This window comes from Oratosquilla oratoria, chromosome 34 (genome assembly GCF_046742065.1).
Source record: "Oratosquilla oratoria isolate Oo_2021 chromosome 34, ASM4674206v1, whole genome shotgun sequence".
In the NCBI taxonomy this organism is placed as follows: Eukaryota; Metazoa; Arthropoda; class Malacostraca; order Stomatopoda; family Squillidae; genus Oratosquilla; species Oratosquilla oratoria.
The window spans coordinates 28,674,247-28,691,014 of NC_134810.1; the positions used below are offsets into that span (position 1 = coordinate 28,674,247).

Below are 16,768 nucleotides of genomic sequence, written 5' to 3' on the forward strand. Positions count from 1 at the left end.
CTCCAACACTTTCAGAACTGTTATACGAAGAGAGACTGTCCAAACTAAAGTTACCAACTCTGGAACAAAGAAGATAAAGAGGAGACTTGTTGACCATCTATAGAATCATAAGAGGTGCAGAAGTCCTTGATAGGGAAGACTTACTAAATTGGAATACGGGAAATATAAGAGGACATGGAAAAAACTCAAAAAAGGACAGTTATACATGAGACCTGAAAAAGAACATCTTTCCCCACAGAGTGGTGGATGTATGGAACAAGCTGGATGAAATGATAGTGTGCAAAAACCATACATGAATTTCAGAACAATTTAGATACTGTGAGATACAGAAATGGGACATCATGAGCGTAGTTCCTCTTCCTGTAAGATACAAATAGATAAATACATCCATCTTCCTTCTCACAAACATACTGCCTATGTCTTCCCTTTTACTCTCACCTGTACCACACCCACATATACTAAAAGACCCAAACCTTAGGGTTCTGGTTGGAAAACTCCTCCCTGACCCTCTTATGCCTTGACTTCTCATAGGAGGGTTAATGAAAGCAGGATACTTTGTCCCAGATCTCTGCCTCATTTTAGCTCTCTTTTACGACCTGAGTGGGAAGATTCAGTAGTAGCATTCTTTCTTTCACCTGCCCAACAGGAGACAAAGGCAAAAATGGAAATATATGCTCAAAGAAGTGGTACAAGACAGCATTAAGAGGTGGGAGATTTTATAACAGAAGGACAGTCATGGTATATTAAAGTACAGGCTGAAGTTCCCAAAGTTGGTATTGTTGGGACCTGGGCTGTGCCGAGTTTGGGAATTTTCAATTTTAGAAAGCTAATATATTGTATGTATACCGAAAAAATAAAATAAAAATAAATATGAAGGTTAACAGATACTTACATTATGTTCCTCTACCTTCCTCTTACAAAGCAGTGAGCTGTGTGATGTATAGAAGTAGATATTAATGGGGATAGTGGTGACAGGAGTGTTGGCTGGAGTGGTGATAAGAGTGCTGGATGGAGTTGTGACAGGAGTGCTGTCTGAATTGCTGATATCTGGGCTTGCCAATGTTGATGGTTGTGGGTGTTTGATGATCATTTCTTGAAGTAATCAGTGTATGTTGCTTCATGTAGTTAGGTTTTTCATTAATTATTTTGGCTTGTAAATTGTAAATATTCATGATGTCCTGTTCAGTAAGAAAAGACAAGCTGTTCCAGTGCTGCGATGTACTCCTCCCCTAGTTGTAGACATCTATCAATTGTGATACGGTACAATCTGACAGAGCTGTGCTATCATCATTTTCATCTTCACTTCCATCTTGGTCATCTGCAGATGCACCTGTCACCATGTCAACAATTTTGCCATTAGTGAGACTTCGGAATACAGGTGCACTATCATCCACATCCATCCATTCCTCCAAATTCTCCACATCTTGGCCAACTCCTATAGGGTGATAAATTTTCTTAGCATACTTCAGCAGATCACAAACATGTTTCTTTTTTTCAGACATGAAAGCCATCATCAGTCATCCATGTCATCGAGTGTTGGATTGTCTAACATCAATCCTGGCCATAATTCATGCCAGCAGTTATGGAGTACATTGATCCAGTTTCAAGCAACAGTCCACATAACATCCTTAATGGTGAACTGTTTTCTGATATCTTCCAGAGGTGTCAGCATTAATAGCACCTAGCATGGACCTTGTAAATAAGGTCCTGTAATGGCACTTCAAGGAGCATAAAATACCTTGGTCCTGGGGCTGGATTAGGAATGTGCAGTTAGGGAGCAGATACTGCACAATGACATTGTCCTTTTGTAAGGTTTCTGCTGGAGGGTGTGCAGCACAATTGTTGAGGAGCAAGACAATTCTACAATTAGGATCTAGGCCTATCTTATTGTAATGTGCCCTAGCATCCGGAACAAAATACTTAAAGAACCAGTCTCTTTCATGATATTTGTCATTATCCAGGCATGTTGGGTACTCAGTACACAACAGGGAAAATTTCCACCCCTTTTAAGGCCGTATGTTTGAAGCTTCTGCCGATCAACATCAGCTTAAGCTTGTGTTCCAGCAGCATTGGAACACCCCATGAGCGTCACCCTACCTTAGGTTCCTTTAGGTCAGTCAGATTTTCTTTGTCCTCAGTAGTAATGGTTTTCTTTGCCATACAACGCCAATACAATGATATTTCTTCAGCATTATAAATCTGTTCTACAGGGTCTAACAGATAAATCTGTACAACTTCTTATCACATGTTTTAAGATTAATATCTCGGGTTATAATAAACAGAGTTATGAAATTTTCAGTATATTTAGAAAAGGCAATAAGAACAATGATTTCATTCAATGTAACCACCTTTAGCTGTTATGACGCTTTCAACGCGTTTACGAAACTTGGATACAGCGTTGATCTCAGACTTTGATAATGAACCCACAGCCTTCTTGATGTCTGTCTTCAGGGTTGTTATACTTCTGTGTGGCTTGTCACATGCCTTGGCCTCAATTCGCGCCCAAAAATAATAATCTAAAGGGTTTAGGTCTGGCGAATTTGAGGGCCACAACTCTTTGTTCCAGAACTGCACATTTGACCCTTCGAGAAGGTTGGTGGTCCTCTTCGCTGTGTGGGCTGGAGCCGAGTCTTGTTGGAAGACAAACTGGTTGCCACTAGCCTTATCTTTCATCCAGGGTATTATTTTCTCTTCTAGAACTTTGCAATAGACAACGGCATTGACTTTCTCCTTGTTGTTGAAGAAGTGAGTGAAGACGTCCCCCTCAGTTGACACCACACAGAGCACCATGACACTTGCTGGTTTCTTCGTCGTTGTCTTGTGTTGAACCTCTGAGGATGAGGAGGCTATCCAGCGATCATTCCGCTTATTGAAAGTCGCATCACCCGTGAAAATCATCTCGTCGGAAAAAAACTTGATGACTGAGCCATTCGACTTCATCCAGTTCAACAGCTTTTGGCACCTGGTCAAGCGGATTTCTTTCATTTTTCGTGTCAAAAGATGTCTTTTTCCTTGTGAGAATGAGGTTAATCCCAATTTCTTTAATGCTCTGTGAATTGTCATTGTGCTGACACCTCTCTTCTTTGCCAATGTCGATAATGGTAAGGCTGGATTTGCATTGACACTTCTCTTGAGACCAGCTAAAAAGCGAGGTGTTAGAATTCTGCCCCTTCTGGGCTTGTGAGCAGCTCGTTGGTCTTCGCCGGTCTCATCAAAATGTTTACAAACATCGTAAACAGTTTGTCTGGAGTATTTTAGCATCCTTATTATGGCACTAGGAGTGTGACCCGCGCGACGAAGTTCGCATATGGCTGAACGTTTGGCTTGTTCCATTGCTTAATGTTTATTGCACCGGTGCTAGTATACAACTGGCTAAATTATTAGACAAATGGAAGTATCTGGAAACAATCAGAATTGCCATATGTTACTTTTTAAGTGCTTAAAACCTCTTCAAAGTTTGTACAGATTTATCTGTTAGACCCTGTAGGGTTAGCTTTTTTTCTTTCACCATCTGATCAAAATGATTGATAAACTCTACCAACGCTACAGGGTCAGCCATTTTTTTTTTCTCCACACACTGTTACGTGAAGTAAACCATACCTTTTTCTTTATTTTATGCAGCCACCAATCACTGTATTGGCATTTATAATCTAACTTAAGACAAAGAAAATTTTGGCCTGGGTTGTCACCATCTCACCAGAAAATTTCATTCCTTCACTGCAATGCCATCATTATCCAATGCATCAAAACTTTCTCGGGTCTTCACTTTTACCGTGCCTCATAGTTTTATGTATGTCCATAATTGTTAATGTTCCATTTTTAGCATAATATTCCGTCAATTGTGTTTTCTGCTTCTTCAAGTCATACACAGTGGAAGAACAGATATTGAAAATTTCACCCAACTTATGCACTAATGGTCCTGAGTCTTGCCTTCTCAAAACTTGTACTCTGCCTCCTTTTTCTTTTTTCTTTTATATATATATATATACAACCACTCCTCGTTGTTAACCGAATTGGTCGTTAAGCGAAAGTGTATGCATACATATACAATGTCCAGCAATACATGTATCTTTATTTTCGTGTATTTTCCCTCTTTTATACAGTACATTAAAGCTTTATTTACTGTTTATTTACGGTGGTTAGGTTCCTGAAATTACCGTATATGACCAAATCCGCGTATGCTGACATTCCATATTGAATACCGGGGTATTTTTTTAGTTTCGACCATGGGCGCAATATAGCAATAGAAAATTAATTATTAATTTTGTAAATTAAAATGTATCAACGTAATATACAATTTTGTGGGCGGAAATGAAAGTAAAAAATACCATGCTACAAGAAAATATGCTAATGAACGAAGTCGGTAGCATAGGACGCCATCTTGTCGTCTGCCAATGTCTCTAACGACGACGACAACGAGGACGAGCCGGATGACATTTAATTTGCAGGTAATGATTTATCAAACACAGGTCAGGTTAGTTTAGTTTAGGTTAGACGAATTCATCATCCTTTTATTTCTTCGACATCAGCATCTATCATAACAAACATGGTGTACCATTCATCCGACATGACTACGTTACTTACGAAATTTGTTTTAGCCCCTTTTTTTTTTTTCGCTCACAAAATTGCATATTACTTTAATACATTATAATTTACAAAATTAATAATTAATTTTCTGTTGCTATATTGTGCCCATGGTCGAAACTAAAAATTTACCACTACCGGTATATACTGTACCCCAGGTAGTTTTTGCAGTTTGCAGGATGGTAATGTAGACCTAAGCTTCAGAACACTTTACCTCACAGCTAATATCCACCGTACAAGTTCAATTATTACATCATACAAATTTGCCTCAGCCAACTTAATTATCGTACACAACGTCGTAACTTCGGGAGATTTACGTTAAACATCTGTCATAAAGCCCGTCGTAACTCCGCGTCGTCGCTAACCAAGTAGGTCGTTAAACGAGGAGTACCTGTATATATATATATATATATATATATATATATATATATATATATATATATGTATATATATATATATATATATATATATATATATATATATATACATAGGGGTGTTCCTCGACTAGGAAAGATATAATAATATCCAAAAACAAAGCACAACACTTTAGACAGTATAGCACCAATCACAACAATGACTAGACTTGGTGGTAAAGACTGGGCTGGCGTGGCGGTGTGTGTGCCACCCACCTGTAGTGGCGGTTTGCTGAACTAATTGCTGTGTGATGGAATTTGCTCTATTAATACCGAGTATTGAGTAAAGGAATGCCGACCTTGGGAACTTCAACCTGTAATTAACTCCATATATGTCTATTTTAACTGGTCAATCACCCGTTTCTTGATTGCTTTCATTACATTTTTAGGCTTCACCATATCTTCTACTCTTCTTAATATCTTGTTTATTGTTGTCATTTTCATCTGTGATTGATCTATATTATTTTGTTCATTTATAAATTTTCTGTAATCAACTTGTTCATTTTCATTCATACTTACCAATTCCTTGACCTTCAGTCACTATATATTTATACTGCATTCCAGTTTAGTTTCACTTACCTTCGTCATTTTTCTATTGTATCACTTACCACTATTTTCATTTTAAATAAACTAGTTTACTACCCCCATGTTCTCCAACACTACATTTACTATTTGAAACTGGGTTGGTTTCTAAACTAGGCTGTTTTTCCTCAACTTCTCAAGCTGAGTTTTATGTCTACTCTCTCCAAATGACAACTGTGTTTGTATATACCTATGTAGTTGCATTAACCTAATTGCAGGAAGGAGCAACATGCAATGGGGCACACACTGTATTCACTTAATTGTACAGTGTGTGTTAGGGAGTGGGGTCAGATAGAGAAATCATGACAAGGATGAGAGAGAGAGAGAGAGAGAGAGAGAGAGAGAGAGAGAGAGAGAGAGAGAGAGAGAGAGAGAGAGAGAGAGAGAAAAAAAAAAAAAAACATCCTATTTATCTATAAATAAATGTGAACTACTGAGTATGACACTTACATGCACAGTCTCCAATTCACCTGCGGCACTAACTGGACTACTGGTGGCACCAGAATGTGGTTTGAAGTTCCCAGTTCTGCAAATACAAAATTTCAGGCTTCTTCAATTTTCGTAAATATGGATTCTAGTTAATGTAAATCTTTCCAACAGTTAAAATTTAATGCACAGCCTTTTTCAAGTACTGATTTGATATTATGATTTACACATGAATTTAATAACCAATACTATATCCAGTCACACCATTCTGAACTATTCTAATCCCTAAAAATGAGCAAGGGCTCCCTATGAATTTACAATACTGATACCAAGGGCTTTACCCCCCTTACAAGGAAGGTAGCCAAAGTCAAAAAGTATAATTCCACTCCCACCCACTTTATCCCCATCCATTCCACCCCATTCACACCCCTCCCTCCCTCCCTCTCAGTTTGGCTCCCCCTGGATGATGGATCATCCCTGCATCTTGCCCATCACCCTGGGTCAGAAGCAATGCAGCAGCACATCCACAGCAAGGCAGTTTCATTTAATCTGCGACCCCTTCTCTCCCTATGAATTTACCTTTCATAAATCCACTGATGTATCCTAGGTAATACCAACACTATGCATACATATGATTCTGATATTATCTTCTATCTATATACCATGGGCTTTTCACCTTGCTAGGGAGGTAGCCAAGTCAAAAGGCATGAATCCACTCATATCCACCACCCTTTCTTCCCTCTCACTTTTAACTCCTCATGAATGACAGGTCACCCTTGTATCCCATCCACTGCCCTGGGTCAGAAGCAATGCAGCAAGACACAGTACATCAACAGCAAGGCCACTTCACTTAATCAGTGACCCCCTCTCCCTTACCTCATGCTGAAAATTGAGAAAACTGGGAGACATCCCTTTGGTCTGTGTCAAAATATCATTCACGTATAAAACCTATCCCACCCACCCCCACCATCCTTGTATTACAGTATAACCTACACACAGCCATTCTCCACTTCACCCCTATCTTCTGCCTTCTCCCTTCCTTCATCAGCAGACTTTCCCCTCTTGCTCAATGGCCCTTGCACCTCATCCATACATCTTTTCCTTAGTCATCCACACAAGTTCACTTCATCCACCTCTACTTTCCACACCTCTTTTACTAATCTTTCTTCATTTATTCTGTGTCCAAACCATCCCAATACTCTTTTATCAGCCCTATTTGCCATCACCTTTTCCACCCCCGCTCTCCTCAACTCCTCATTTCTCACTCAATCCATCCTTGTAACCCCTACCATACTTCTCAGATATTTCATCTCAAACACAATCTTTTCCTCTCTGCCTCTCTTAAATTTCAAGTCTGCTCCATACAGAGCCATCAGCACTATCATCTCTTCATATAATCTCCTCCTTGCATCCATTCCTAAATGTCTATTCTCATAACATTTTATAACCCCCCAAGGCATTTACTTGCTTCTGTCAATCTACAACTAACCTCCACCCCTATTCCCCCCTTTCCTGCCACATGTGACCCCAAATACCTTAAGCTATCCATTTCCTCCAGCCTCTCTACTTTAAGACCTACTACCTACTCACTGCCATCCTCTCCCCTTGTACTTTTCATTACCATACTCTTAACCACACTTACCTTCAACTTTCTACTATCACAAACCTTCCTACTCAGTCACTGCCTTAATCCCACCTCTAACCCTCCCACAAGCAGTGTCATCAGCTACCAACAACTGGCTCACCTCCCACTTTTCTCTATTTTCTTTAACTCTCTCCAGTTCACTGCCCATTAGCCTTACATTTACCTCCCACACCACCCAATCCATGAACATACTGAACAGCCAAGGTGACATGACACTTCCCTGATGTAGTCCCACCTTTACCTCAACCCACTCACTCTCTCCGTTTCCAATTCTAACACAGGCTCTACTATAGTAAAAACTCTTTGACTGCCCTTAACAGCTTTCCCCCAATCCCATACATCTACAATACCTCCCACAGTGCCTTCCTGTTTTCAATTCCAAATCCATAAGACCCATAAAACACCCTTACCTTTTGCTAAAGATTTTTCATACATCTGCCTTGCCACACAACCCCTACCTTTCCTAAACCCACAATGTTCCTCACCATTTATTCCCTCTGTTCTTTTCCTAATTCTCTCAATAAAACCCTCCCATAAGCCTTACCAACTACTCAACAAAATCCCTCTAATTTGATTACACTCACATTTGTCCCCTTTTTCTTTGTAAAGTGGATATATATAGGTACTCTTCCAATCCTCCAACACTCTACATTCCCTTACACACCCAGTAATCAGTCTCGCCTGTCAGTCCACTATTACTGTATCTCCCTTCTACAGACAATCAGCACAACACCCATCCAACTCAGGTGTCTTACCTGCTCTCATTACTACTTGCACCTCATTTTTTCTTACTTCTCCATTTTTCTCTCTCATCTCCATCATCTTCTCAGCATCTCTTACTGCTGTCACCAATCCATCCCTATCCTCCTCCACAATCAACAGTTCTCTAAAATATTTTGCCCAACTTCCCCTTACCTTCTCTTTCATTAACATCTATCCATTTATGCCTTTAACTTTTATTTCTCTACTTGACTCACCTGCCCTTCATCTATTAACTTCCAAAACATATTTTACTTTGGAAATTTTCGTCATACTTCTCCCCCATTTTACATCTCTATATTTTGCCTCCTTTATCTTATGCTTTGCTTCTCTTCTTTTTTCTTTGTATCTTTCATATGTTTCCAAGTCCTAATTTGCATCCAATCCCTGAATGCTCTCTTCTTCTCTTCTACTACCTTCTTCACTTCATCATCCCACCACTCATTACCCTTCCTTTTATCCCGTCTCACCCTCCTTATTCCGTATACCATCTTTGAACACTGTCACTCCCTCCTTGAACCATCCCCATTCCTCTTCCTCTCCTACCTTTACTCTATCCTTCACCACCTCCCACACTTCTCTAATATCATCTTACCCCTATAAAAAGGATATATCAATCACTCCATCATAACCTCACATGAGGATTGGTTGAGTCAAATCTCAATAGACATTAAAATCCACCTCATGCATTACCATTCCTGTTTCCTGTATTGATCAGGTAAAAGGCGTTGCAGTAATGAATAGCTAGACCAAGTATCCAGAACTGGTTTACCCCAAGTAATTTATATCATGGTAATCCCCTATTTTCAAAATCATAGAGTAGTTGTCAATGACATAATTTTGGGCTGCATCATCCTTTTACCCATTCACAGCCTCCTCAATTTACTCCTGCCTTCTGCACTTTTTCTTCCTTGCTCCACAGACACTCCTCATGCACCCAAGTCCCCTTTCACTCTATTTCATCCATCTTATTCTTAGTTTTCCTTTCAAGTTCACCCCACCTACTTCTAAAAACTAGTGAATTTACATACCTCGGCAATGTTGCACTGTGGTGTGGTCGCATTTGAGGAGAGTAGCTGGTACTTCTATGTGGTGATGAATGGTGTGCATTGGTGTGTGGGATGATGTGCTGTGAAAATAAAAAATAATCCTATGTCAAAAATTCCAGGCATTTAAATTTGAAAACTTGTGACATTGTATCACCAGTTATAAACATTATTATGCCATCTTCATCCATATCAGATATCTACTACAAAGTAATGTCAACCACTTTCAAAGACAACAATTATTAGAGCTATAGAAGTACATTTCATTATTCTTTTGCACTACATATTTAGTGGTACTCATGCAACATGCTTTCATCTAAATATGCAGAGGGAACCTGCACTGATTCCCTATACATGTGTCCCTATAATTTATGTGGTCACCTGGTTATACATTCAATAAGCTTTTCATCCTTCTCATTCTCTGGATTCAAAATGATTTCTTCTTGTAGATTACAAATAGATGCATGTGTATTTACCAAATTGTAATATACAAGAAATGGGTTATACTTAACGAGTTCCATCTATTTTTCTAAATCATACCTCAAGTTGAATATACTTATGGTTTTTGCTTAGGTTATATCAGCTATTCCAGTTAATGCACATATCCAGAAAATTTGTTTTTAAGACATCCTTCAAAAATGAAATTTACTTTATTTCCATGATTTGTGATGCTCTACTGTTTAAAATTATAAAATCTTTCAAGTCAGCTTTACATATATCCTTTAATGACCTAAATACAGGGGGTCACCGCAATTCGACAGGGATGGGGCGGTCTATCATCGGTCGAACCTGGGTTTTGTCGAATCATGATGCAGTTTTTCCCATAGGAATACATTGTAATTACGGGGGATAGGGACCAACCTCCAGCCCAGACCCCTCCAAAATATCACTATGACCTTTAAAAAACACTAACTTAGACTAAATCAGTAATATTAAAGGCTTCATTTATATCTAATTTTGTTTATTAAACACATTAAGCTGCTGTACAGTACATTTTTGGTGGTGGATGTTGTGGCCTGCAAGTCCTCCCACAGTGACAAGGCACGCTCCTGCACAAGCCCCATGCTGATCGGCATCTTGTGTTGTGTCCTGTCCTCTATCCACTTGATCAACATGTCCTCCATTGTGTTGAGACAGGAGTCCCTTGAGCCACGGAGAATAAGGGAAGTTGTGGAAGATGTTGATGCAGCGGCCTGGTGGTACTTGTCCCTGTTCTTCCAAATCGTTGATACTGTTGATCTCGGGACACCCATTTCCGCTGCAACGGCAGAATGAGCCATACCTGCCTCACACTTTCTTATAAGCTCAAGCTTATCATTGAAAGGCAGGAAAGTGTGTTTCTTAGGGGTGGGGCCGGAGGTGGATTTGCGCAGCATGGTGGAGGTGGAACAGCGGAGCGTGGCTTGCCTCAACGATGGCTGGGGCAAGAGTGAGACAGAGTGGCGCATCGAGAGTGGTGGCAAATTCGATCGGGTGCGTGGCGCGCGAGATCTGATGTCGAATTGTCGAGTTTGGCTGTCGAACCTTGAGGGTTGGGTATAAATTAGCTACTGTCGAATTTGCGATAATTCGAATTGCAGTGACGCCCTGTACTATATTCACACCACCTGTTCCTCGTCTTTTAATGATAGCAGCTCTGGTCCTTCCCTTTCTTTGAAAATTTTATCTGCAAGGCTGGCAACCAATTTGGTGGCTGCTTTGCATCTCTCAATCTTTACATCTTTCACTATGTGGAAACCATACCACCACTGGGGTGGATCAGGTATTATATTTTTTCCATCTCATCCCTTTAGTGAGAGGACCAATTTTAATTTATCAGTAGTCTTTGTTTCACCCACAATTTCACTGCTATGCTTGTCTTGAGACAAGGTACCTATGACCAACACTTCCACTTTCTTAGTATCATTTCCCACCAGTAATTCTTTTAAGGTCATGGAGTTTTAAACACTTCCCACAACTGAATGTCTAAATCTTCCTGTATTTGAATGTACAGTTATATACAGTCAATACTTTTGGGTCTTGTAAGTATGCTTTGGCAATGTTTAATCTTCCATTTATATAACTTCATTTCTGCTTTCTCAACTTCAAAAAATAAACTTGAGGCTCATATGATCACTTTCAACTATAAGGAACTGGTAATTTTAAAGATAAATTGGGAATTGATGTCAGACTGAAGTGTGTGTTGGGACAACTTTATAATTAACAAGCACTGGCAATTGAAAAAGTGACATGATTGTGTTGGCACTTCCTTATGTCATATTTCAAATATCTTATGCAAGAGTGGGTTGAGTTGGAGGTCAAGCAAGTGTGACGGTTGAGATCTTTTCACAATTTAATGACATTAATTATTCTATCATTTTAGGTTCATAATACTCCTTGTTCCAAGTTCATATTTCTTATTGTACCAATTTCTTTCATCCTATCCCTAACAGATAATTTCATTCCCAGACATTTACTTAGGTACTCTTCAAATACAACACTGGTATTACAGAAATGACTTAACACTGCAAAACTCTGGGTTCTATTGATGAAAAATTCTTGTTCAAAAATTTCATTAGGAATATTAATTCACAAATCTTAACATTGGTGCATTTTAGCACAGGGAAAATATGTAATTCTTATTGCTTAATTTATGGTCCATACTAGTTTACAATCCTCCTGCATATGCTGGTATCCTTTATCTCCAAAGTGCATTCTTCTTTTCCATCTCCCTCACTAATCAGTCTTTTTATCTACAGCTGTCATAAGGTTGGAGACTGTTTGAAGATATAAACCATAAATGTGGTTACAAAATGGATCAATTTGTGGAATATGTCTGTTCCACTATTTTCCTTGTAGTACTAAAATATTTATAAGACAGCAATGGTGTAAGGATACGCAGAGAGAGAGAGAGGAGAGAGGAGAGAGAGAGAGAGAGAGGAGAGAGGGGGGCCGGGGGGAGAGGGGGGGGGGAGAGAGAGAGAGAGAGAAAACAGAGAGAGAGAGAGAGAGAGAGAGAGAGAGATCCTTCCAAACGTGGGCGGCTGAGGTCAATCAAGAGAGCTTTTCTGTTTTGCAGGCAATTTCTGCACTGCTTCCTATACTGATGTGGAAGGTTGACCTGTTTTGCTTTTTCTACCATAGGTCCTCTAGATATTACTGATTTCTCTGAGTAAAACCACCTAATATATATATATATGTATATATATATAAAATTTGCAGGCGTAACGGGCGCACCCTAATTTTAGTGTACATAAACTTGAGAAAAATAAAGTAAAATCACACCACTTTTCCCTGACTATATTTTCACATGTTTACATTGTGATATATTAAATACAATAAACACCTCTGATATATCGAAGCATTATCAATACTATTAAAAACGCACGCAAAATTTACGTTCCGGAGTAAGATTTATACGCGGGAACACCTAGACGTGACCGTCCGCATCTGGGCTCGAGCGCCTAGTCCAGTTTGCCTTTCTATCTAATCGACGAGGACCGACCGAATGTAAACGACATTCACCCGCTTCGCCCAAGTTGCAGTTTGAGTGAAAACAAGGTAGAAAATAATACGCGAGATTGTATAAATACAGTATGAATAGTCCTGTTTGAATACAGAATGATTATTCCTGTATGAATACATTGTGAACAGTACTGTATGGATACAGTATGAATATGGAATTTATACTAAGTTGTAACGCAACTGAGCAGGGCAAGAAGTGTATTTCCCTAGTTGTATTACACCTAGTGTGTGTGTGTGTGTGAGAGAGAGAGAGATTCATCATGGTCTTGGATCACGTGTTGGACTCGTGATCGCCAGCTAATACTCTCCCGGAAGAGAGCACAGGGCTCATATTTGACCGATCTATGGGTAATGCTATAACCTTACACGCACACACACAGAGAGTTGGAGTAACGACTCGCAGCGTAACAATACTGAAATTATTTCAGCCCCGAGCGAGATTCGAACCTGGACCACCGTAGTGGCCGCCGCGGACACTACCACTATGTCACATGTGTGATTCACCATGGTCTTGGATCACGTGTTGGACACTTGATCGACAGCTATTTCCCTCCCGTAAGAGAGCTCAGAGCTCACATATGACCGATCTATGGGTAATGCTATGACCTTACACGCAGACATCCAACTCCCCTCCCACGAGAATTGGAGTAACGACTTGCAGCGCAGCGATACTGATTTTTTTCAGCCCTGGGTGGGATTCGAACCCGGACCTCCGTAGTGCCAATCGCGCGCTTATTTATCTACCTAGTTGTATTATACGGGAAGGGAGTTATAATTGTAGTGACCCGTCTTTGTATCTTTCAGCATCAAGTTTGTTCTTAAATTCTTGTATTTATTGCACACACTGTTGCCTCTTTGAATTCTTTCTAACTTCTTTATATTCTTTTCAGTACTGTGTGTCCATAGTGTCGCAGCGTACTCCAATCTTGGTCTCATCAGTTTAACTAATATTCATTTACCATTTCCTCATCCAAATAGTCAAAGACAGCTTTTATTGATTTTAGTAAATTAAGGTTTCTCCGACTATTTTGTTGTGTGCGCTGACCGCGTTGCCCAACTATATTAATTATTGCATGAGCACGGGTTCGCGCTGAGTGGATATCATTATTATTATCCTGCCACCAGCGAAGTTTAACCAAGGGCACCAATTCATACATTTAATTCAGAGATTATAGAATCCAGTTTTCTGCTATGTATAGATAAATTTCCTCCGAGGTTAACAGGGACAGGTTCAGTTTTCGCGGTTTACTTCAAATGGAAAACAAAGGTGAAGAATGCGAAAAAAAGTCCTTGGAGCACCCATACATTATATATTTCTCTAATGTTTTATGACTACACTATTACTTATATTTCGGATAAGCGAAGATTTGTTTTATATTTAAACAAATCTTCAAGTCTAAAAATTTTAACATGACGCATTTCCCCTTAAAGCTTATATTATATATATATATATATATATATATATATATATATATATATATATATATATGAACGGGTGAGATTTCCAAAAACTGGACTGAAGAATGCACCAATCAGTTTTAAGTTTTCCTGAATAAATTTCCTTACGGTTCTATACTTCGACAAACAAATGAACAGAAACAAGATGTATGTTTAATACAAACTGAATAATGTTGAAGGCAGTTGCCTTCTGGAAGATAGTGGCATCTGGCAACTCCAATTAGTTGGCTACCATAACCTTTAGCCGAGCAACACGGGCATTGAGGATTTGTGCCCCCCCCCCACCATCCTCCCACAACCAATCTCTCCCTCATCTCGTCGTTCTCTAAACTGGCGTGTAATTGTATAAATGCAGCGTGAGGAATCTTAAAGTTTGGTTGTACGTGTCCGTTCATCTCCATTTTTCCTCCAGATATGGTTTGAGATGATTATTTACACCAGACTGGTAATTCATTTTGTAGATGATATAATCACTTGTATTGCATCAAAATTTGGAATGTGTGACGATTGTTTTAAGTAAAACTTACTATGAAGTAAAATTTGATGTTATCTTTAAAATTAATTTATCTGTGGGGCCACGTAATTTCAATGATAATGTTGTTGGATTATTACATGACCATGCCTCTTATAAAAGTATTCAATATTCGGTGAAACGGATCGGCAATGTGTATAAACCAAGCCAACAGTTTAAACTGTCATGATTTGTCAATTAACGAAATAAAAAAAAATATATATTTTTATTCGTGGGTATAACTGAACATGACTTCAAAATTTTTAGTGAAAGCATCAAGGACACAATGGAAGGACACTAAAGGACACCCGATTCTGATTTCCAAGTTTGACACGCTCACCAGTGCGGGATTTCTTTGCCGAAATTCATTGCCAAGATGGAAAGATGGACGTGCTGGCTTAGTTGTCCGTCAAACATGACAGTCTTCTGGAAGTGAACTTCGAGGCATCAACAATTACGGCGATACACTTTCATAATGTATGTATGTATGTATATATATATATATATATATATATATATATATATATATATGTGTGTGTGTGTGTGTGTGTGTGTGTGTGTGTGTGTGTGAAGAATAAGCGAAGAAGGGTTGGGAACAAATTTAGTCTTTTAATGGTGCGACCAACATGGTCTACGAGTTAGCATTCGTGCGGACTGCATTTAGAGTCCTCACGACCTGATCCTCCACCGTAGCCAATCCCAGAATACTTGGTAATCTCTCTCTCTCTCTCTCTCTCTATATATATATATATACATACATATATATATATATTATATATATACATATATATATATTATATACATACATATACCAAGGCTTTTTCCCCCTTACAAGGGAGGTAGCCAAAAAGGAAAAGGCATAAAATCATTCCCACCCATTCCATCCCTGAATACACTCCATACCCCTCTACCCTCCCCCTTATCTTAGCACCTCCTGGATGACGGGTCATCCCTGCACCTTGTCCACTGCCCTGGGTCAGAAGCAGCGTCGCAAGACAGCACATCCACAGCAAGATGTACACACACACACACACACACACACACATATATATATATATATATATATATATATATATATATTACACATATATATACTGTAGATATATATATATATATATTATACATATACATATATTATATATATTATATATATACATATACATATATATATATATATATATATATATATATATATATATGAATAATGAAAAATAATGTATAAATAAATAAATCGCTGCCGCCATATCATTGTCACAATCGTTGGCGGTTGGGGCTCATCAATGCCTACCTAATCTTCAGCAAAGACGATCAGTATATTAATATCGTGCACCTGGCAGAGCGTATGGCATTACCACGATGTGTGAACAAAGTTAAATTACTTAACGTTTTTGACAACTAATTGTTACGAGACTAACCAATTTCTCAGTTTATACAGTATGTACATATACATATATTTTCTACAGTTGCAGGTTATTGATTTAACTATTAATTTGATACTTTATAAGTTATAAGTATATACATAAAGTACTTTGCCTGATGATATTTCGACCTTCTCCAACTTTCTGCTACATCTGTCAACATGGGAGCAACACATATGGCGAAGAACCACTGTGACCTATTCATCCCAGGGTCCGAGTCAACTGTCTACGAGTACCACGTTACTTTGGAACTCTAGCACTCCATTATTATTATTATTATTATTATTATTATTATTATTATTTTTTTTTTTTTGCGCAGGTCTTCCTTCCCTACATTAATTTTACAAATTTTTCTTTCTCGTTGAGGATCTTAGTTCTCAATGTCTTCGTTGAATCATTCCAGAAACGTCTCCGAATGTTTT

General features: G+C 38.8%; 1 protein-coding gene and 1 long non-coding RNA gene across 8 annotated transcripts in view; one reads left to right on the plus strand and one right to left on the minus strand.

The window, feature by feature from the left end:
- LOC143018152 (uncharacterized) overlaps positions 1-16,768 on the minus strand; it is a 322,520-nt gene that overhangs the window by 140,286 nt on the left and 165,466 nt on the right. For all 7 annotated transcript variants that reach the window (XM_076173292.1, XM_076173293.1, XM_076173290.1 and 4 more), the window contains 2 exons: positions 9,441-9,538; positions 6,030-6,105 (listed from right to left, as the gene is read on the minus strand). In XM_076173292.1, coding sequence (XP_076029407.1) covers positions 6,030-6,105; positions 9,441-9,538 — 174 coding nt within the window. The remainder of the gene's footprint in view (positions 1-6,029; positions 6,106-9,440; positions 9,539-16,768) is intronic.
- LOC143018154 (uncharacterized) overlaps positions 1-16,768 on the plus strand; it is a 221,675-nt gene that overhangs the window by 76,400 nt on the left and 128,507 nt on the right. The gene's annotated exons all lie outside the window — the stretch shown is intronic.